This window comes from Branchiostoma lanceolatum, chromosome 13 (assembly GCF_035083965.1).
Source record: "Branchiostoma lanceolatum isolate klBraLanc5 chromosome 13, klBraLanc5.hap2, whole genome shotgun sequence".
Lineage (NCBI taxonomy): Eukaryota > Metazoa > Chordata > Leptocardii > Amphioxiformes > Branchiostomatidae > Branchiostoma > Branchiostoma lanceolatum.
This window is the reverse complement of record NC_089734.1, coordinates 16420690-16443561: the sequence shown is the minus strand read 5'-3', so window position 1 is coordinate 16443561 and position 22872 is coordinate 16420690. Positions and strand designations below refer to the sequence as shown.

Sequence of the window (22872 nt, the reverse complement as noted above, 5' to 3'; positions counted from 1 at the left end):
TTTGTGTTGTACCGCAAATAAAGCTCATTCCTTCCAATACGCTTCATCTGAGTTGCCTGTTTTTGATCGCTGCATCTTAGTAAAAGCTTGTTCAACCGATTCAAACCAGATTTATACATCTTTCGTGCAGTTTTGATCACTCTTGGCGATGTTAGATTATGTGATTATTTTCATTAAGCGCGGTGTATTACGTAATTGATATGAACACGACTCTCCAAGAAATTTTTCATTTGTTTTATTCTGCCAGTTTTCCTGTTAATTTACATAGCTTTTTTGAATAACTACTATACTACTTTACAGTTTTATGGTGGTCTGTTGTGTCTGACAATCTTTTTAAGCACAGAAAACTGCGATGACCGTAGGGTCGTTACGGGAGAGTAGAACCCGGAAGAACGCCAAGTCGCGGGCCACGGTGGCCGGCCCACAGAGATAATAGTAGATTTACGAAACATTTAAAGATTTTGCGGACTGTCAGTTCAAAGTTACTGTATTAGGCTGCCAAGAATATGCATAAGGCCTCCTAAAACTTGAGGTTTAAGTGTTCCTAGTGACAAATCAAATGCGCATCCTTTCAGACTATGATGGAACAATCGTAACGTTATAACCACTTCGGCCAGGAGTAAAGTGACTAAAACACAGGATAAAAGGACAATGGGCTGTTGTACAGATAGGTTTTGTCTTTTATCATTGTGTTGATTCAATATAGACAAAAAAAGAAGAGACTGAATACAATAACAAGTTTTATTTTAAACTTCTTGCCTGAGGGCTAATTGCAACACGAAACAATGCAAAGAAAAAGTATACAAACAGTGCAAGTTAACAATGATGACAAGTGGTACCTCATGTTTTACATCGCTCTGTCACCTCTATGACAAGTGCAGAAATCATTCCATCGGTACAGTAAAATATCATATCATCATAGATATATCATCACAAAGGAATGCTAAGAGATTTCAAAGCCATTCAGTCTAAAAAAGTAATCTCATATCACACTGTGAATATAAGAACATCTCTTCCAACTACATTTGAACAATTCATTATAAGACATGTATGAAAATAGGCATTTGTTTTTTATGTGTAACATTTTGGAGCAAACCGTATTGTACATGGTAATGAAGGTCAGAAAGTCAAGAACAGGATGTTACATCAGAAACAGCAAGCCATTGAGCAGTAGTTGAATGTAGTACAACAGTAGGGGGGGGGTGGCAAAAAGCTGCAGCTTGCACATGAACTTTAGCTGGTACTGCAAGCTGATCTGTTGGACCTGCTGAAGACTGCCAAATGCCAATCTTGATCAGATGAGAATTAATGATGGTCACCTGCTGGTGGCCCAGGTTGACCTAAACATGAGATATGGACAGACAAGGGAAATAATGAGGTGAAATTTACCTTCAGCTCCTATAACCAATGGAACAATTAAATCAAGATACAATGTATGAATAAACAAAAACACATGACACTTGTACTTGGACTCTGTGAGACATACACCAGCTTGACTTAGTTATCAGACAGTCTTTGAATGAATTCAACATAGTCTAAACATTATCCCAGACCCCCCATACTGATTACCACAAATCAATTGTGAAAAATCTATGAACACATATGAACAGGTCTTCCCTGACACACAGAACTTAGATACCAACCGTGGCGTGTAACACTCCCATATGCTGTACAGTACATTTTCTTTGTTATGTGTGAAGAAACAGTCTGAACTGAGGGTTGATGCTTCAGGGCATAGCACTTATTTTATTGTGAATTTTGTCACAAAACTATCAACATCAATGAGTAACCTGTTAACAAGTACCAAGGAGGTATATACTTACTCTCCTAAAAAGTCTAAAACAGTATGGAATCAGCCTGGAGTCAGGGAGGACCTCTCAGAAAATCACTGAAAACTGGGACAACAGCTGCTTTCTCCTCTAAAGAACAAAGAAAAACATCAAATGATAGTAGAAATATCATTGTAATTTTGTTAAAATAATGTTGCATGTGTATGTGCAAGTAAGCATGCTTTTCCTGCATGGAATGAGTAATCTCTCACTTGAGCTTATTCTTATTAGTACTTTGTATAGAGTGAGCTTGTAAAATTCAAACTAAGGGGCCAGCATGCTGTGCTCTTGTAGTATATAACTTTCCAAATTAAAGTAGCAGGGCCCTGTTCATGTTTGTTGACACAAAACAAAAAATAAGATTCTAATGTATTGTTAACCACCCTCTTTCCATTTAAAACTATTAACAGTATAACATAATAACTGGAGAAAAAACAAACTGAGTATTGTTTAACACTAAGAAAAAAATACTAAGAGTGTTTTGTTCATAATTATCATTTTTTATGTATTGTTACACGTATGTATATGCTATATAAACTCTACAGGAAATACAGTGACACATCCTGTGCTGTAACAATCCTAGTGACATGACAATACTTACTATCAGGGAACATGTGAAATTAACATAGTCACACTGCATGGTAAATATAGGTCGCTGAAATAAATTTGTTGTTCAACCATGTGTGTCATGTAGTAAAGAACTCCATGGAACTGCGGAATAAGATGTTTCAAATACTAAAGACAGGCCAGTGATAGGGCATACTACATTTCTAATCAAAATTAATGCAAACTCTTTCCCAGATGTATTTTCAACTTCACCTGTATCTGTCATGTCACATCTGTGATTTCACCTGTACAGACTAGTATGGCCAATGCCAATTTATTACATCAGTTCTGGGATATGTTGTTGCAGCATGTAACAACTAGAATGTACAGCAATAATGCACTTGAGTTTTACAATAATATAAAATCTGTGAGGTTTTAAGGCAACATTATAAAACGTTACTTACAGTTAACAACCTGGATGGTTTGTGCTGAACATTTGGAGCATCCTGGAGACTACATCAGCACAAGATTCACCTAGGCAGAACCACTATTAAATATGCACAATGAGATTAATACAGTGGGGAGGAGGATGCATAATTTGTGCTATCAATGCTAAAACTGCTGAAGGGATCTAACAGAATTTTCAGGAAAATGATTACAAGCTAAGTAATATCAAATGGGGAACATATCTAAAGGTTTGTAGTCAGTTCACAACCATGTAAATATTTTTTTTTTTTCTGTGTCCATGTTTTATAAATTCTGCATACATGTATGCATATTGCTGTCCATGTTTAACAGTGTAGGGTTACCATTTTGTTTGATCATAAAACATACTGGAATATATCTTTGCATTTGTCATTTGACTAATTTTAAAGGTTATTTTACTAGACATTGAGACAACATTAAAACATGATTACAGCTTGTAAGAAAGTTTGTAAGGAGAAATACAGCACAACACACATTGCTTGATGTTAGCTTTTCAGTGCAGAAAAGTACTGATGTATTTGGTATGGGGAAATAAGATGTACCATAAACTAGAAGGTTGTGCATAGAGATATATTTTGTTCTATCTTGTAGGAATTACAAATGATTTACTTACATGCAGTTTACAAGCTTGTTTGTCATCTTCTTGCCGTTGTACGGTTGCATACGCGGGACAACGTCTCATGGTTCCCCTAAGCAGTATCAAAGCGAAATAAGTACAGTGGATATTTTCTAGAAAGTGACTTAAATGCCCACACCAAACAAACATATGCGGTTAACATTACTTTGCAAAAGTTACAGAAACAGTTATTCCTAACAGGATGAGCAAACGACAACAGTTGCTTGTTAGAACTAAGACATAATCATTATAACATGGCTCATAAACACGGGCTGAAATATACAGATTTTACCATATTTTCAACGTGGCCTAGCGGTGATTAAAAAAATGTCAGACAAATGGCAACCATAGCATTATGTGGGGATATATATCATGTTACGAAAACAGTCCGAGTTTGAAACCGGAAAACCGGCGGTCATTCAGAAATTTTAAGAAACATTTACCTTGTCTTGGGACCTCCTTAGAACAGGAGAAAGTTGATGATGCTCAGAAATAAGCCGATTCGCTTCTGAAAAATGCAATTCTGTGCGGTTGTCTGCAGCAAATATGCTTGTTCAACACTGTAGCCATCTTGCGCCAGCTGAAAACCGCGGCACGTGATCATTATCCTTATGCTTCCGGTGGTCAAAGGTCCTATGGTTCACGGGGGCGGGGCTGGGGCGGGGCTCCGATTCTGGCGGGAAGCGGGGCAGCGGCGTGCGGGCAAGTTCGAACGGCGGAACTAAATGTTCTGTTCGAAACAGGCGTGACAAAAGTGTAAGAAGTATGAGCTCGGACAAGCTCATAAACGGTGACCTGGCGTTTGGTGTGACGGTACATGAGGACCGACGGTCTTGTTTTCGATCGGCGGGGCTTCAGACTGCCTTTGTGCCGTCGCAGTGCTCTTGGGCGTGACGGCTCTTGTGGCAATGCTGTTGCTGAACTGGCACCTTAAGGATCTTCTGTCTGCAAATGATGAGCGAATCGCCTCTCTGCAGACAAAGGTCCAAGAGCAGAATAACCAACTTCGAGAGCGTGTTGCTTCGTTGGAGGCGCTTACTCGAGACATGTCGTCGGTGATAAACAACAAATGGCGGATACTAAGGTACGTTCATGTAATGTGTCTGTACAATTATCATTCTGCTGTAATCAAAGTTTGTATTTGTAAATAATGGACGGAAGTCACGTACTTATTTTACACCTCGCTGAACATTGGACATGGGATGTGTGACGCAGGTCATGCCACTAGTTACGGGTAAGGTACATAGAAATTACCAGTTTTGTCACTTAGCATCATATTGAATTTTTCTAACCTAAGTAGTTCCGCAAACACATAAAATGTTATTTATTTCCAGTAACTTGATACTTAAATACCACGTACACGTATACATCTCGTCCCATGTAACATTGTTTAAAAAAAAAATTCCCAATTGCGTTGACATTGATATGAACCTTTATTGACATTAAAAAACGAAACTACAATAACTTTTGTTACATATATAGCGTTTGTCTTCTTCTATTCAGGCCAAGGGGCCAGTACGGGGTAGACGCCTTGTATGACTCCTACTGCAACGTACCAGTGCCCTCTATGGGCCTGGAGCTGTACTTCAACAGGTTAGAACATTTTTGACTGATTCGCATTATTTTCTCCTTTGCCTTTGGGTAAGGCCAGACAAATAAAGATGTCAGTGCTAATATGATACTAAACATTGGTCAAGCTGAATAATAATAACACTATGGTATTACGTATAAAGATCAACAGATTTTGTTAATTTTGGATTGTCGTGTTGTCACCCCAAGGAATAAAACAAAATAACAAATTAGTATACGTAGAAGAAGAAGCCATTTCGGCAAGTTCTGTTTATTTATTAATCACAATAATCCGCGTGTTGTCCCTGTTAATTCCAGTGTAATGAATATTACAGAGCTGCTTAACCCTATCCAGACTGGGGGGGGGGGTGGTAAAAGTATCCGCGCCCGTACCTAACTTTCACATCGTATAACTGCCGAGCGACATATGGTAGGACTGATTGAAACTTGGTGACTTTTCCTAAAATTTAGTTGCCAACAATATTATGATAATAGCATAAGTTTATGATTTTTCGTGTTGCCATGGCAACGGGTTTTTGAAAGGACCTGATTTTTTTTTAAACAATAATATTTCTTAGGATTTCTTGCTCAATCACACTAGTTTTCCTACATAAATAGCATTATATGTAATAAGATGTAACTTTCATGATTCAATGTTCATAATTGATGCTAATTTGATGACGAAATCGGTCAAAATCCAAGATGGCGGACCATTACACTTTTTTAGGTATCAACAGGCTTTTTCGCCTTTAAAATCGTTACTACGTGCCATTTTCTTTACCAGAAACATTTAGATTAACGTTTCTAGTCTATTTTTAGTGTTTTTTGGGGTCATTAGTAGACAAAAAAGTATTTTTGAAAATTTCATTTTGACGTCAACGTAATCGCCATCGACGTCGTATGCCTTGGCATACCTTAAAATCAACAATACACTCTATTTGTTTAATACCTTTCGATATTACGGGACTGATTTTTTTTTCTCCGACGAAAAATGTTGATATGGCACACATTAAAACACGCCTGGGGTCCATAAGGTCGAATGAGGGTTTAACACGTTATGGTTATAGGCTTAAATGGTAATGTTATGGTTATGATTAAACGGGTTTCACCTCACAAATACACAATGACAGCCCTTTAAATGAAGCCACGTTTGAGCTACTAGAATGTACGTTATGATGTATCCTTATCGTCACCCATAAAGTCCGGGTGGGTCAAAGTCATCGCCCTGGCCAAGGAACATTATGTGAGGGAACATGGTGCAGTACAGGAGCGTCAGTTCCAGCGTTAGGTCCGTATCCGGTATAAACAGTGATAATATTATGGCATTCCTTTCTGGTCTTAAGCACGTGACCTGGTAAGATACCGATTCCTGCTTACGAAATAAGAAGATTCAAACCTGTTACAAAATTAATCAAATTGGTAATTCTTCTAAAAGATTAGTATGGCAGAAGTAAACAGTTTTTAGCTAATACGTTAATTAAACGGGGTGCACCTCTATCATAATATTACATTATACTCAGCCTAAATAGTATTATTCCTTAGCCTTATACTCCTCTATTTGCGTCTGTTTGTTCGTTGATGATAATTTTCACAAGTCAGACCAGAGTGTCAGCCATGTTGATGATCGCGGAAAGCCTCCCCTGGCGGAGCGAGGGCGGGGCGCTAGGCTTTAGCCAATCGGCCCGTCCGGCCAACTTCTGACTGAATATTGAAATCCCAGCCGTTACAGATACGTGCGGGCCCAGCCTTTTTGGCCGGCAGCGGAGCTTGGGTAGCGCAGCGGAGTTTGTGTAGCGGACCGAAGCTAAAAAAGCTGGTACTCAGGCTACAGTCCATCAGTGTTGTAGTCGTCTTTAACCCTTTCCAGACTGGGCTTTTTGAGGATTTTAGCTCATTCGCCCCCTCCTCACCATAACTTACAAACAATATCATCACTAAATTTGCAGGGAGTGATGCACACGTAGACGTTAATTATTTCTGTAATTTTAGCGACGTTACGACGTAATATGACGTAAATATGACGTCATCAATGTGATTTATCTGCTAAACATGAAATTCCCGTAATATCTAAAGGTATAAATATAAAGGTTTGTCATATGGATGTCAATGTATACCAAGACAGCTGACGTCAATGGTAACTACGTTGACGTCAAAATGATGATGTGTTGTCGGCGATCCCTTGGGATCAACAATCTTGAATCGGCAATTTTGAATTTTTTCCACTTATGACCCAAAAACACACTGAAAATAGACTATAAATGTTCTTCTGAAGGTTTCTGGAAAAGGAAATACCATGTATCAGGTAGTGACAATTTGAAGGCGAAAAGCATGATGAAACCTAATATAGTGATATGGTCCGCCATCTTGGATTTTGACGTCATCAAATTAGCATGTATTATGAATGTTAAATTATGAAAGTTACATCTTATCATATTTGATGTTTTAGATGTAGGAAAACTAGTGTGGTTGAGCAACTAAGAAAAAAATTGATTTTTGTATAAAATGCCGGTTGCCATGGCAACACAAAAATGATAATTTCAAACCATTAACATAAAATTGTTGGCAACTTAATTTTAGGAAAATTCATCAAGTTTGGTGGTCCTAGCATACGTCGTTTGGCAGTTATACGATGTCAAAGTTGGCACGGGCACTTTTAGCCCCCCCCCCCCGGCCTAGATAGAATTATGAGTAGGCCGGTAATGTTTTCCTTCTCTTTTTAGGGATAGTTTGATATTTAGCACAGAAATACACTTTTTCTACTAATACTGCACCATCTTGTGTGGTATTTGATTTCATATCTTCTGCGCACAATCTCACTTTGATTCAGACAGAGCTTCCTGATCAGCGCTACGTTCACGGTACTTTTGGGTGATATTGTATGTGTGGGACTTCGTAGCTTTAGCTTAGGCCACGCCCACTTCTTGTCTCTGCACCCCAAATACGGTATGGTACCTGGAGAGATTATCACGGCCATGACGACCGGACTAAAAAAAACCCTGTTCGGTCTGAAACCGCCGGTGGTTAACCGTTTCTATTCGCAAAAAAATCTGTGTATTTTTTAAGGTTCGGTAGATGAATTTAGTTTTCTACCGATATGTATTTGAGGTCAGTATTCAACGTCATTACCTTGTCTAACCGGTTCCGACCTATAGCTTGAAGCTTATACAATGGAGGCAAGAATGTCATTTGAAGGTGAGCAAAGCATAAAATGCATTTTATGTAATTTGTCATCTTAAAAAGTTGATTTTGCCATTTTCTTATATCACAACATTTCTTGGACAATTCAAATGAGGATTTCGCTGCGTCACTTAGTTTTAAAATATAGGCATACTTAGTTATTTTGAATTGTTTTGAACTAAGTGTTATGTTGTCGGTGCCATGTTGGGTGGGTTTGTTTGCAGATATACATGTAACTCGAGAAGTTGTGGATGCATGGATGCGTACGGTTTGGGGTATGTGAATTCAGAATGAATGACAGCTTTCCATGGTATTACAGCATAACTTCCAATTTTTTCTATTTCGTGTTCTGGAGAACTATGGTCATGATTTGTAATCTGAAATTTGTCATTCTTTACAAATCGTTAAGAAACGTGAAATTTCTGCACCCCAAGCTGCTATTATGTTCTGATGCATGCAGGGAGCGGTTTTGTTTTGGTGAAAAACTCAAGAAAGGTTTTGTGATTTGTCATGAGTTTTGGTAGATGGTAAGGAAAATTGCTAATTGCTAGTGTAACGTGCACTTTCTGGCCTGTCCCTCACCCCCAGGTAGAATCTCCGGTCTTAGATCAAGGAGCGTTCACAGGTCTCTATTCAAGTCTCAACTCGTCTAACATGTTCCCGTGACCTTCTTGGAGGTCACTGGAAGAGTCTATATACACCAGGAGGGGGGTTGAGACTACAACGACCTCGCACACTATTCATGCAAATTTAGAGATAATTTGAAGAACTAATAATAAATAACATAAATCAGCTGTGTGGTTAAGGTTCCATAAGTATGTGTGGTTAGTGTATATTGAAACGATATGGTTATTTTCAATGAACGAGCAACTAATATGCAGGAATAAAAATGAACTATGACAAAAATGACCGGAAAAACGCAACAGAAAAAGAATCGCCAATCTGATAACCAGTCACGTCACAGCAATTCGTCTATCCACTTTTTTTGTTGTGTTTTTGTGCATAGCATAGCATACAATATGTCCCGACACTACGCCTTTATCTACATGTTCTGTGCATATTAGATATATCTCTATTTAATAAAATAGTAACCTGTGGTGTTTTAGATCAAGGAAAAGACCAGCCGTTCGACGAACATTTCAAGAGTGTCCAAGAATATCTGGATTATTTTTATTCCGACGTGATGACCAAATACGACGAGGACGAAGGAGTGTCCATGCCGTGGATCTTGGACCAGTTTCACCGGACCTTTGCGGGAGGTGCTGTAGTTTGTGATTTAGATGTGTCGTCAAAATATCTTGAAGGAATTTATTATTTTCTTTTTCGCAAGAGTATTTGCCATATCAGTGCATCTCTATACACATTCATCACCAATATTTTGATTTGTTTGAAAGATAGTGCAAACAAGGCAGTAGTGCAATCATGCAAAAGTCCTGCGGTATTCAGTTTTTACAAGCATGTTCTGTATGCAAGCCTCTATTGTTGTGGTTTTGAAGGTATTGCCGCATGTAAGCACGTGCTGCTGGGATTTGTAAAGGAATGATCAAGGGTCAATATTCTAGTTGCGCAATCCATCCCAGAGTCCTTTGCATGATTATCATAGATGAACTCTAGCAGAACAACGGTCTTTTATACTTATAAACGTCATTACTACAGGTTAAAAATATTCCACAACGAACAGAATCTATTTCATGCTATGAAGACGTCACTCATTTTGGTTGTGAATATAAATTAGCAAAGTGCGCCATTAACGTTAGCAAAAGAAAAATGTCCCTTACAAAACAATGGCACTGGGAGTACTTGCATGTAAATGTAAATGTACTACAGATATTACTCCGGATTGAACATTTAAAGAATAATAGACATATGGCAAGAACACCTTCTACAGAAATGTACTATTCTAATATGGACCCCATAAGCGACAAAAATATGTACATCCATTTTTTTTTTTTAGCTAACACTTGTCCATATGCATAAACCGTCTGTTACGCCGAAGGAAGAATCTATCAAATACACAGAAAGAGATACCAATCTTAAAGGCAGTTGGATTGAATACCATGGCATAAGGAGTTAAAACATTCTTGTTTTTGATAAAATGACCAGGAATTGAAAAAGAAAACAAACATTCTAAGTTGTAAAGTAAAGCTATAATCCTAACAATTACATAGTACAAATCATGTATATTACAACAGTAAAATACAGTGTTATTTGATTTTTTTTCTGTTATTGTTATCACAGAAAGAGACTTCGGCAACAGACTATTGGACGTCGGGTCAGGCCCGACATTGTACCAGCTGATTAGCGCCAGCCGAGTTTGTTCAGAAATCGTCTGCTCGGACATTCATCAGGTTAGAGTGAAAGCACCATAGATACACTACCAAAAATCGTTTTTCTTATTTTTCCTGCTCTTCCTTCTACAAAGAAAATTTTTCTGTCAGCAAGAATATTATCCTGTCTACAAGAATCCCTGTTTTAAGCACCAACAAGAATTGCATCTAAGAATTTTTTTTAAGTTACCTTAAACCAAGACAGTCCAAGAAAATAATTCTAGTTGAATCAAATTTTGCAAGAGAAAATAAGTTATGCGAAGAATCTGTAAGAATACAAATTTGACGAAAGAAAAAACAAATCTTACATTAAGCCACAGAAAGCACATTTTTCTTATTTTTCTAGAAAAAAAGCCTTATTGAAAAACAGCATGCTATAGATATATCTTCTTATGATATGTTAGATTCAGAACAAAAAAGAATACACTTTTTGTGTAAGAATTGACAAAGGCAAGACTTCCCTGAAGGTTTCTTGAATTTTCTTGTTTTTCCTTTGCATAAGAAAATCATTTTCAACACAAGAAAACAAGAAAAATAAAAAAGAATAAGAAAAAAGATTATTTTGGTAGTGTACAAACATTTCATTTTGATCTTTTACCCACCGATACTGAAATTTATACAGAGACATCTATCTAAACATCAATGTCTATATGATTATCAAATTTCCTTTGTCTAAACACCATTACTAACAAACGGGTCGTCAACGTGTAATCAATGACTTTACACTTAGGAATTTATAGTGCCAATGCTATTTGAGTGTTTTTCATATCATAATGGCCACACGTTATTCTAGCAATAAATTCAACGTTACCAATTTCGATTTAATAATGTCAAGATAGTTTGCAGATTGATACTGAGCTAAAATGTGGCTTGATAACCCAGGACTAAGAATGTATTTACCCATTGAACAAGCATAAGCATTTTATACATTGGTAATGAGCAAATGAAGTGGGATATGGTGATTAAAAAGTTGTTGAATTTCGGCTCGTGATTGTTAGGAGTCAAATCTGTAAGCTAATGGCGCCATTTCTCCAACCTTAATGAAACTGGGTAGATTAAATGCCAATTGCCTGTGCTTTGTTGAGGAAAGATTTGCATTAGAAAGGAGATCGAAATAATCTTTTTTATGTTAACATTAAGTTTTCATAATTTCCAGGGAGCCTTAGCGGAGATAAAGAGATGGAATAATGGTGGTGAAAACGTGTTTGACTGGAGCACTGCCGTCAAATATGTTTCTGGATTGGAGGGCACGGGGTAGGGAGAGTATCAATATAAACTAAGGCGTTTCTAATCAAGGTATATACTTAACCCTATCTAGACGGGGGGGGGGGGGCTAAAAGTGCCCGCGCCAACTTTGACATCGTATAACTGCAGAACGACGTACGCTAGGACCACTTTTCCTGAAATATAGTTGGCAACAATATTATGACGTCAACGTAGTTACCTTTAACGTAATGTGTCTTGGTAATCCTTAAAATCAAGAATACACACTATTATGTTTAATACCTTTAGATATTACGGGAATTCCCCATTTAGCCAATAAAATCATATCGATGACGTTATAATTACGTCATATTACGTCATAACGTAAAAAAGTTCTAGGAATAATAAAACGTTACGTGTACATCGCCCCCTACAAATTTGGTGATGATACATAAACCATTTGGAAGTAATGGGGGGGGGGGGGGCGAAGGAGTCCCCCCCCCCCCCGTCCCGGATATCCCCGAAAGGCCAAGTCTAGATAGGATTAAGTTACCCCATAAACACAATTATGGGTTGAAAGATATATATGCCTTATTCCATTTTTTCTTCTTCACGTTCGGTGACAATTGTGACATTTTTTTATTGTCCTGTGCCCTTATATTTAAAGCAAAGGACTTATATCTGGGTACTGGTAACATATATTTGTAGAAAAGTCAATCGATAAACGCAGGACTTTTAAAATGGTTGATTATCTCCATGAAAAATGGAGATATTGTTTTGGTGTGTCTGTCTGCTTGTCTGTTTGTCTGTTTGTGTTTCTGGACTACTCTAGTCAGCATCACTCAAGAGCCTCTTGATGGATTATGATGATATTTGGTATGTGGACAGGTGTTGTGAAGCTGAAATTCAAGGTCAATTTTGGCCCCCCTGGTATGTGACCTTGGTTCTGCAGCAGAACTTCAATTTTTGTATCTTTTGACCTGGTGCTGTGGTCTTGATTTTTAGGTGGCAGATAGCTTGTAATGTAATAAAGAAGTGGTGTAAGTTTGGGCTCTCTAGCAGCTTCCCTTGGAACTGCAGGGGCGTTATTGTGAAAATCTTCTAAGGAGAATAAATGAATAAAGGAACATCGGATTACCATGATATTGAGTATGCAAGTAGCTTAGATAGAGATATACACAATTAAGTGCAAATTATGCTAATTGGGACTTAATTTGCATAGCTAATGAGGAAAATCTTTATTTGCAATGTTTTCCATTATCAGACTCAAATACATGTAACGTATGTAGTTTACGGAAAGTGGATCATCAACAGATACCAATTATGCAAATAAATTCCCAATTTGCATAATTAATGCAAAACACCATATCTCATCTAATTGGAAAGTTATAGGACTGTCAATATGATACTTAGTATGCAGGTAGCTTAGACAGAGATATACATAATGAAGTGCAAATTATGCTAAATGCAAATTAGGACTTATGCAAATAAATTCCGTATTTGCATAATTGATGCAAAACACCATATCTCATCTAACTGGAAAATTATAGGACTGTCAATATGATACTTAGTATGCAGGTAGCTTAGACAGAGATATACATAATGAAGTGCAAATTATGCTAATTGTTACTTAATTTGCATAGCTTAGGAGGAAAATCTATATTTGCACTGTTTTCCATTATCAGACTCAAATTCATGTAAGTTTATGGAAAGTGGAGCATCGACCCCTACCAATTATGCAAACACCATAATTCATCTAATTGGAAAATTATAGGGCTGTCAATATTGCAACATGTGTAAGTTAGATTAAGGTGTTTATGACCAAGCATATATTATGCAAATGTGTAAATCATTTGCATGAATAGAATCGTTCATATAGATATGAGGTCGTGGAACTCTTGTTAGTCTTGAGATTCACACGCTATCATTATGCAAAAACTAGAGTTCCGCGACCTCAAACCTTTATCAAATGGTTAAGATTTTCAAGTGACTTGTTTTGGCTCATAATTAGCACGATGCTATCACTAGTTGTCACATGGATGTCCTCAAAATTAGGTAATATTTCTACATTTAAGGAAATATATAATTTTCATCCGTTTAAGAATAGTCACTTTTTGGGGCAGAAGTAAGCTTAGCTCGGAAGTATTTTGGAATATCTGGTAAGTTGACTTTTTCAGAATTCATTTCTTGCTGTCCTAGGTGGGAATCACGCCAAGAGCAGCTACGGACTGCCATCAAGGATACCGTGTTGTGTGACGTCCATAAATATAACCCTTTACATCCGGCTGCGTTCCAACAGTTCGATACCATCATCACTGCGTACTGCCTGGAGGGGGCGTGTTGTAATAAGGGAAGGTAAATCTATTTCTATTCTAAAGCCATAAAAGATAAAAGTTTTCAAATACCATGTGTTTCAAAATCAAAATCCGCCCACGACATGGACTAAGTGCACAGGTACTACATATACACTAGAACAATTAAGAAGTAATCGTTACTTTGAATATGCTTGCATTCAAAATTGAATACATCTTTTTGGTTTCACTAGTAAACTGTCTGAAACAAGAGATCAGAGACCTCATACCGCCAAACCATGTTTTAAGCCTTTGTAGATTTATTATTTTATCTTGCCTCATTGACGGTATCGTTGTAATTAGCATTTTGAATGAAGACGATTTACAGTTTTAATTCAATTGAAGTTTTGTTTTCCACTGACATTAATGAACAGGCTTAGATTGCGTAAGTCGGTTACGGAGGTGTTCATTTCAAAATCTGCAAACACCTCGTAATATTAACAATCATATTTACAAACGTATCGTCAAGGTTTTTATTGTTTACATTTTATTTTCATTTTTCAAGGTCCACCTACGCCGATGCCATGAAAAACATGTGTACTCTACTAAAGCCAGGAGGCTACCTAATCTTACAGTCGTACATTGGGGTCACTTATTATGTTAAGGATGGTAAAAGGTCCCCGGATAATCTTAACCTCGACGCAGAGTTCGTGTTGAAGAGTATATCCGAAGCAGGCATCACGGTTCTGGAGACATCTATATATGAAACTCCCAAGCGAGAGACACCCCTTTATAGTGACGTAAAAGCCCTTCTGCACGTAATAGGTAAAAAGATTTAGTCGAAAAGCAATAACAGGGATACATCCGATAAATCTGAGCATCATGGTTACCCAAAGAGTAAGAATTGTACGGGCATTTAATTGTGCTCTGTTGGTATGTGCAATGCATTATTCTATCGCAGGAAGGGTGATCACATATGAACGTTGATTGAAAACTCTTAACTGGCCTTTTAACAGTGACCCATGCGATGGAATAGATAAGTGAGGCAAAGGGTGAAATAGAAATAGGGTGTGGGAAACATAACGTGTCGGGTCATGTAACTTATGCAAAAGGGAAGGTGTTTCTTATTGATGTTCATCAGTAACTCGCCATCGTCAGTTAGACAGCTCTAGTTAGCACTACAGATTCCAGACATCTCTCATGTCAGAGGAAGTGGGTACTACATGTAGAAGGTAATCATAACAGACGCAGGGTCTCGCTAGTACAATTTTCGCACAGGGCACAGGTCGTCTTAACCTATCCTGGGTTTCAATGCCATCTTCTCAATTGCACCTGCAGCTTGGATTATAGTTTACATTCCCGATGTTACATCGCGTAATGCTGAATACATTGACGGGAAGAACCGTCCGCGAAAATATATTCGAAAACCTTCGAAATGCAAACGTTGGTCCCATTTGAATTCCAATTCAGAAAATATTTGACCTGTTTACTGACATAAAAATCGGTAAGTGATCACAGGATGAAGTTAACTTTTCCGTACGTCACCTGAAAATGGAAACGCTCCAGGCCTAACGGTCTCACACCAGAAGTTTGGGAGATGTCAAAAATTGAGGAATTCCTTATGTATTTTTGCAATGCCACTTACGATCATGTTAACTTTCAGGTTCTGTTTATATACTATGGTCTTGATTTCTTGTAGCAGAGACATGGTGTAGAAGTGGTGTAGCTTTTGACTACCTAGCGGCTTGCTATGGAAACTCAGCAGTGTCTTTGTTAAAATATTTCAATGAGTATAACTGAACAAAGATAAGGTAAATTTCCATGATTCTGTATAAAATTTTCACCGCAATTTCTAACACAAGTTATCTTTTCATTAATCAACCCGAGAATCATTATCATTTTGGTTAATCACTCGAATATCCAAGGAACCGACTGCAAGTTATTTTGAACTTGAAGCATACTTATATGTTAGCAAAGCGTTTCATTATACCGCCCAGTTTTAATTCCATAAAGAATCCATACAATAAATTGACATTTTGATAACCATAATATATTTTTATTATTTTTACGATGTACAATCTTAGAATTGTTCTGTTACTCACCTGATCAAGCTTCATTAAACCCTTTTACTTGACGAGATCAAAAGGCAAGATGTATCTTTTTTTTTTTTTCTTACTGTATTTTTTTCTTTTACGGTAGGTACTGAGTTCAATACCCGGCCAGGTCATACCGAAGACTTTAAAAATGGTTCACTGGGCCCGAAAGCCCTTTGCAAATGCACAGTTCTACACACCAAGATGGCGGCGCCTGACGAATGCAAATCACTTTCTCCACCGAACATAATTGATTGGCTTAAAAAAAACATAGAAAAGCCGCATTGCATTACTACTAGCTACTTGAAAAAGCACAATGCTTCACCTTAACTGAGGATGACCTCTTTACTTAAGTTATCCTCCATTGACATTAATCCGGTGGGTTGCATAAGTCCGCCACTTTATAAAATAGTGTTTTTTAGATCTCTCTCTCTCTCTCTCTCTCTCTCTCTCTCTCTCTCTCTCTCTCTCTCTCTCTCTCTCTCTCTCTCTCTCTCTCTCTCTCTCTCTCTCTCTCTCTCTTTCTCTCTTTCTCTCTCTCTAGCTCTAGCTCTCTCTCTTTCTCTCTCTCACATATTTCAGATGTACGGGAGTGTATCATACTGGGGGACGTTAATTTGCTTGGAAATCTGCTTGGACGTGTCTTTTCAGGATGGCAAAATTATGTATCCTGGTGGAATTATGCTAGTAGAGGTTAAATCTGCCAGACATGCTGCCTGGCTTCTCGCCCGGTTGCAGGGTTGTCAACAATCATGATCAGCGGAACACGTGGCCTCCTAGTGCTGTCCTGTCGATGTCTGGTTACCGGAGTGACCGTCCCTTCAATTGCCTCCTCTTTGGTCTGCAGATTCTGGTCCTTACTGTTGCCATCACTCTGATCTTCCATATCCCCCACATCACGTCTAAGATTGTCTTCCCCTGTCTTCTCTACTTCATTTGTGTCTTCCTCCGCAGCCGCATCCTCCTCTATCTTGTCCTCCACCTTCTTAATGGCCTGTGAGATGACGTCAAAGATGGTGGCCAGGAACGCCAGACCCACGACGATCCAAACCTTAATGTCAAGAAAATGAATAACGATTGAACAAATTGTACGGTTCTTTCTTGAAATATGCTAGATGCTATCACATCGGCAACCAAATCCGTAGTGTATTTCTCGGCACAATGTTAGATGGATTAGGCTCGCGCTCGGCGGATTAAAAATGTATTAGTCCATTGCCGGGGAAGGTTATGTAAATTGAATTTCCCAAGGACAAAAGTTATGGGAATGGTGAGCATCGAACCCAGAACCTCAAGGTTTAACGCTCTAACCGTTGTGCCAGACCTTGATAAAGTGTATAATTCGTTACAATTGCACAAACTAGCAGGGTCTTTTGACAGAACCATTAATATCTAATCCGGGCAAACTGAGATAGCAACAGCATTTTCATCACCATTACAGCCTACGTATCAAATGCAATTTAAAAGTATTGGATTATATAGAAAGTTCAAACCTTCATGTACATAAAAAAAAAACTTAAAGCAATGCATATTGAGAAAACAATTAATAAATAACCTACAGTCTAAAAAAATTATGCAACGAGATACTAATGATTCAATAATGTTACACTATAAGGTACAGTAACTTTTAAAACATTCAATAGAGCGATTTATTTTTGTACATAACGACATCCCCTAGCAACACTGTACAACAAAAAATCATAAAAAACTCGGGAATTCATATACACTTGTTTTTTAGGGAAGAGGGAAAAGACATGTGCACACTAGACTTAATGATAGCATAACTCTATATGTTATCTTGTTTTGTAAACTATAGATGTTTTGTAACATAGATTTAGTCGTTTTGTTCCTCCCACTGTTCAGTAACCTTCTACGTAACGGCTTCATATAATGGTGAAATTACTACATCACATGTGTGGACATGCGCAGGAACGTGCAAGAAAAGTAATCCCCAAGTAGATCTATCAGCGGTAATGGTAGTACCCAACTGGCAAAAGCAGTATTACCGGCCAGTACTAGTTATTATTGAGCTGCAAGCACTCAAACAGGGAGGAACATTGCTTTTCAAAAAATGGTGTCATTGGCCCTCTCCTTGTAATCTTATTAACAGCAATACAAAAGAGGAGGTGCAATAAAACCATTTTTGAAAAGAAATGCTCCTCCCTGTTTGAGCGATTGCAGATCTTGGTGGCCATTTAGACTGCTTTCGGCAGTTGGACACTGTCATTGCCACCAATAAATCTGCTTGGAGATTACAAGCAACGGTCAGTATCACCTTCATGAGGATCCTGTAGCCCTCCCAGTATTTCTTCTTCTCAATACCGGCCACGAAGTCACCAAACCCGATGGTACTCAGCGACACGAACATGAAGTAGACGGAATCCACGAAACTCCAATTCTCAACGTGATGCACAACCAAAGCCGGCAGTACAAAGAACACCCCTATCCCCACGAACAGACATAACGCCCACGCTAGGTGCGAGGCCGTGGCAGGCCCGCACTTCTTGTGACACTTCTGGATAGCGTTGGTGACCCTCCGGACCATGTTACCCATGACACCGGCTAGCCCGCTCAGAAACGCCGCCGTGAGAGGGATCCCCAGCAGGGCGTAGAAAATGACGAAAACACGGCCTCCTGTAGTCCGAGGTGGGTGCACGCCGTACCCGATGGTCGTGACCACCGTCATTGAGAAGGTTACGGACGGCAGGAAATCCCAGTGCGGCGGCGAGCTGTCTGCCTCGTCACTACTGAAGGGGTGGAGTCCGCTTTCTGAAGCTTCCCAAACCGTTTGTATGATGTCCTCTAGTTGGTGCTGGGACAGAACCATTGTGGGGACGTCCTTGAGTCTGATCATAGATTGTGTCATGTTGGTCGTGTTGCCAGACTGTTCGTGAGTTTCCCACGTCAAGTTTCTGTGGGTTTCGTCCAAGTACTCTTTCACTCTTTTTACCAACACGGTCACCTCGTTTTGTCTCAGAAGATGGTCCGGGTTATCTGTGGCGTGTTTAGTATGATTGTCAAAGAAGTCATGGTCAAATAACCGGTCGTAGAGTTCGTCTTGCTGTTGATGAATCTTGAATGTTTTCTCTCGTATCTTCTCCTCGTGGGGAAACTCCAAGACGTGGAAAACTCCGCCCCCGATGAACAGGTAGCCTGTGAACGCCACGGCTAGGACGAGAAGCGTGGTCTTCTTCATTACTTCACGCGATGTTCACACATAGATGACCGTACAAGACTGAGGGTTTAATTAGGAATAGCGTTAAGGATACAAAACCACAAAGCCGTGTGCGTTAGGGCCCGTTCACACTTGTGCTTATTTTCGAGTTGCGTTTTAACATTTTATTTTTTTAAATCCAAGTAAACTTTGCGACCAAAGAAGTAATCTATACAGTTCCATGAATAGGCTGCACAGCGGTGGGCCAAAATATAAAACACAAACAAAAAATAAAAAGGGGAAAGTCACCTGTTATGTCAATCCTTTCAAAATGTGGTTAATCTGAATAAATAGATGAATAAATAAATGGATGAATTTAGGTACTTAGGTGAGGTTTCTAATGATTGTAGCATGTAATTTAAGTATAACGACGTTGATTCTATTGTACTGAAGAACTGAACTTTACCATAAGATGAGGTCGGTATTGTGTTGCGTTGCGTCGCGTCAGGGGCTGAGCACTTTGTATTGCAAACAGTGGCTAATTTTCAAGGGGTTTATGCTGGCATAGCTTAAACGCAAAGATGTTTGAAATGTATCTGAAGTTGCTGTCATTCAATGCTAGCTATGTCATGTTGCCAAGTAACAGCAGTAAGGGCAACAACTGTAGCCATGAGTCTGCAGGTTTGTATCCCACTCTCGAGAACAACGAGAACACGATTTTTTGGCTGTACTAACACATGCATAACATAAGGAAAGGGGGATAAACACAAGCACACCCCTCACATGACTGTAATGGTCTCGCCTTGGCTTGTTTTACTGTGCCAACGGGTGCATAAACTATGGGAGGAGGGGGACTCAACCAAGCACGACCCTCACAGAACTGTAATGGTCTCGCCTTGGCTTGTATGGCCGTGCCAACAGGTTCATAACCTAGGGGGAGGGGGTATCACTCCAGAACACCCCTTACAGAGACTTCAATGGGCTCACCCGTCTTGATTTTGGCAGCTTTGGTACTTCAGTGCGAAAACTTCAGATATAGGTGTCAGGAGTCAGTCTTACACTGTTTTTCACTACTGCAGTGGTCGAACAAGGTGGATTTGATTTTACGTGTCAATTCACACTGCCAATTGTCTTGTATGCCCACAGGGGATAAAGCCGTTGTGATTACTGTACCACCCAAGTGAACGTACTCTGTTGCTTGTGTCGCAGTCAGAAACAAAGTGTGTTTGTCAGAGAAAGCTGATTTTTGACGTCCTATGAGAATCTTTGTGAGCTGCAATGAGCAAAATATAAGTGGCAATTTATTGAGACCTATCTTCATACAGAGCTAAGATATACAAAGACAGGAGGACGATGGGACATTAAGGAAGGAAATGGGACGAGGTTAGCATAGGTACTAAGAAAGGAGGACGAGTTCAGAGTAAACTAGGATAACGTTCAGGCCTTCAAGTGTGGCATTCTAACAGCCCTTAGTATGTTACTTATAAATGTCCTTAACATCCTGTTAGGATAGTTTGGGCAACTTACCTTGGTGTTCAGAAGTACAGCAAATGTGTCTTCACTGGAGTATATGACATGCCCAGGTCTATAATGTGCCCTTTTGTATCGCTGACAGGGACGACGTTCCTTATACGTCGTGGCCCTTTGTTAGAAGGTCACAGATGCAGTCAGTTATGTGACTGCCACCGCACTCACGTGTGTAACGTCACTAGTCCGCTGTGACTGCTCACGGGGATGGGGGTTACTCTGACGGGAGGGGTTACTCTGTGGGAAGGTGGTGAAGCTATGTTTGTGCGGGTAGGGGGGGGGGTACACTGGGGGAGGAGGTTACACTGTGTGGGGGGTACACATTTAGTGTACACGGGGGGGGGGGGTACTGTGTGGTAGGGTGTTACTCTGTGGGGGAGTTTTAGCCTGTGGGAGTTACTTTGTTGGAAGGGGCTTACTCTACGGAGATGCTGTTACACTGGGAGGAGGGAATTAGACTGTGGGAGGAGGTCAGTTTTTGGGAGGTATTAGCTCTTGGGGGAGGGTGTTACTTTGTTGGGAGGGGGTTATTCTTTGGAGGTAAGGGTATTCTGTTGGAGGATGGTCTGTGCTGGAGGGGTTAGTCTGTGAGGGATGATGGTATACTCTGAGGAAGACAATGTTGGTACATCTGCGCCATTACAATAACTGTTGTTTGGAGTTACTTTTTGAAGTTGATATTGGGCAAATCGAGTAGAACAGGGATAAGTCTTACAACAACTGCCGATCTTTAAAATACATAATGCTCCTTTTATGTACATAAAAGCGGAAAAGAATGGAATCTAGTTGAAAACAAAATTCCTTCCATGAGTTTGTTTGTATATATATCTTATAACTTCTCACAAGTTTTCACCGAGATTGGCTCATTGTTGATTAATTTATTCTAGAAAGTTTACGCATGGTCCAGTGGGGTCAAAACTGACCCCAGCAAAATCTGCACTCATATTCCCTATTGTTTGATACTTGTCATCTAGTAACATGTATGATAAGGGTTATTATGATCATAGTTACACAATTTAGTTTTGTAGAAACGTGAAAAAATATATTTTTTTTATTGAACGTAAAGATTAATGACGTTGCGACGTATTATGACGTCATTTATGTGATTTTATTGACGAAAACCAACAAATTGGGTATTTCTATATAACTCAAGGTACACGATAAAACTTAAATAGAAATTCTGTATGATAAATCATGATATATCCAAATACGTTATTTGTAGATGGCATCAGAAACGACGTCAAAATAAAAATTATATTCATATCAGGTTACACTAGCGAAATCCGCCATCTTGGTTCCGCCATCTTGAATTATTTTTTTAAATAATTCGAGATGGCGGAACCAAGATATAACCTAATAACACAATACAATTGGACCAAAACGTTTATATTAAGATTGTTTCTGTTTGAGTAAACATGGTAATGATGAGATTTGAGGTTGAAATGGCCGGTTATAGCTAGTCTAATCATATCGTCCGCCATCTTAGATTTTGACCGATGACGTAATCAAATATGCATAAATTATGAATATTAAATCATAGAAGTGATAGTGAATAACATTGGTTGGTGTTAATATAAGAAAATAAGTGCAGTCTTAAAAGAAAGGCCTAGAATTACATTATAAAATCCAAAATTAGCGACTTTTTTCCAAATATGGCTCTCAGAAACTTGTTGCCATAGCAACATGAAAACATAGATTAGTTATTTCATTGAATTCAAATTGTTGCCAACGAAATTTTAGCAAAGGTGACCAAGTTTGGTTGTTCTAGCGTAAGCCATTCAGATGCTATATGACATCAAGTGTTGGCGCAGGCCTCAAAAGAGCCCGCTTGTCTGAATAGCGTGAGTTGCAAAAGACGATGTTCACCTATTTTTGCATAAATTATGACAATAAACAGAAAATATTCACACCTAATCATGTCAAACTGTCCCTTATAGATTATCTAAACTATACATATATACAAACTACAAAAATAGTCACCAATAAAGCTGTATTCGTAGAAAACATTGTGGGGTCAGTTTTGACCCCATACGGTAAGATTAGTCGTAAAAAAGCTA

The 22872-nt window shown here is 38.8% G+C and overlaps 2 protein-coding genes and 1 long non-coding RNA gene across 3 annotated transcripts; 1 reads left to right on the top strand and 2 right to left on the bottom strand.

Moving 5' to 3' along the window:
• Positions 1-727: 727 nt before the first annotated feature.
• LOC136447535 (uncharacterized) lies at positions 728-4180 on the bottom strand. The gene is made up of 5 exons (XR_010757737.1): positions 3921-4180; positions 3475-3550; positions 2840-2909; positions 1824-1919; positions 728-1340 (listed from the first exon to the last, which is right to left on the bottom strand). It is a non-coding gene; the product is annotated as an uncharacterized lncRNA (long non-coding RNA).
• Positions 4181-8044: 3864 nt separating this feature from the next.
• On the top strand, positions 8045-14314 carry LOC136447530 (indolethylamine N-methyltransferase-like). Its single transcript, XM_066446538.1, has 5 exons — positions 8045-8238; positions 9330-9482; positions 10462-10571; positions 11707-11804; positions 13953-14314. The coding sequence occupies exons 1-5, from the start codon at positions 8214-8216 to the stop codon at positions 14110-14112; spliced, it is 546 nt and encodes a 181-aa protein (XP_066302635.1). The 5' UTR covers positions 8045-8213; the 3' UTR covers positions 14113-14314.
• Positions 14315-16207: 1893 nt separating this feature from the next.
• LOC136447515 (potassium channel subfamily K member 2-like) lies at positions 16208-20931 on the bottom strand. Its single transcript, XM_066446516.1, has 3 exons — positions 20816-20931; positions 18410-19369; positions 16208-17188 (listed from the first exon to the last, which is right to left on the bottom strand). Exons 2-3 carry the CDS (start codon positions 19328-19330, stop codon positions 16832-16834), a joined length of 1278 nt encoding a protein of 425 aa, XP_066302613.1. The 5' UTR covers positions 19331-19369; positions 20816-20931; the 3' UTR covers positions 16208-16831.
• Between the last annotated feature and the right edge of the window lie 1941 nt (positions 20932-22872).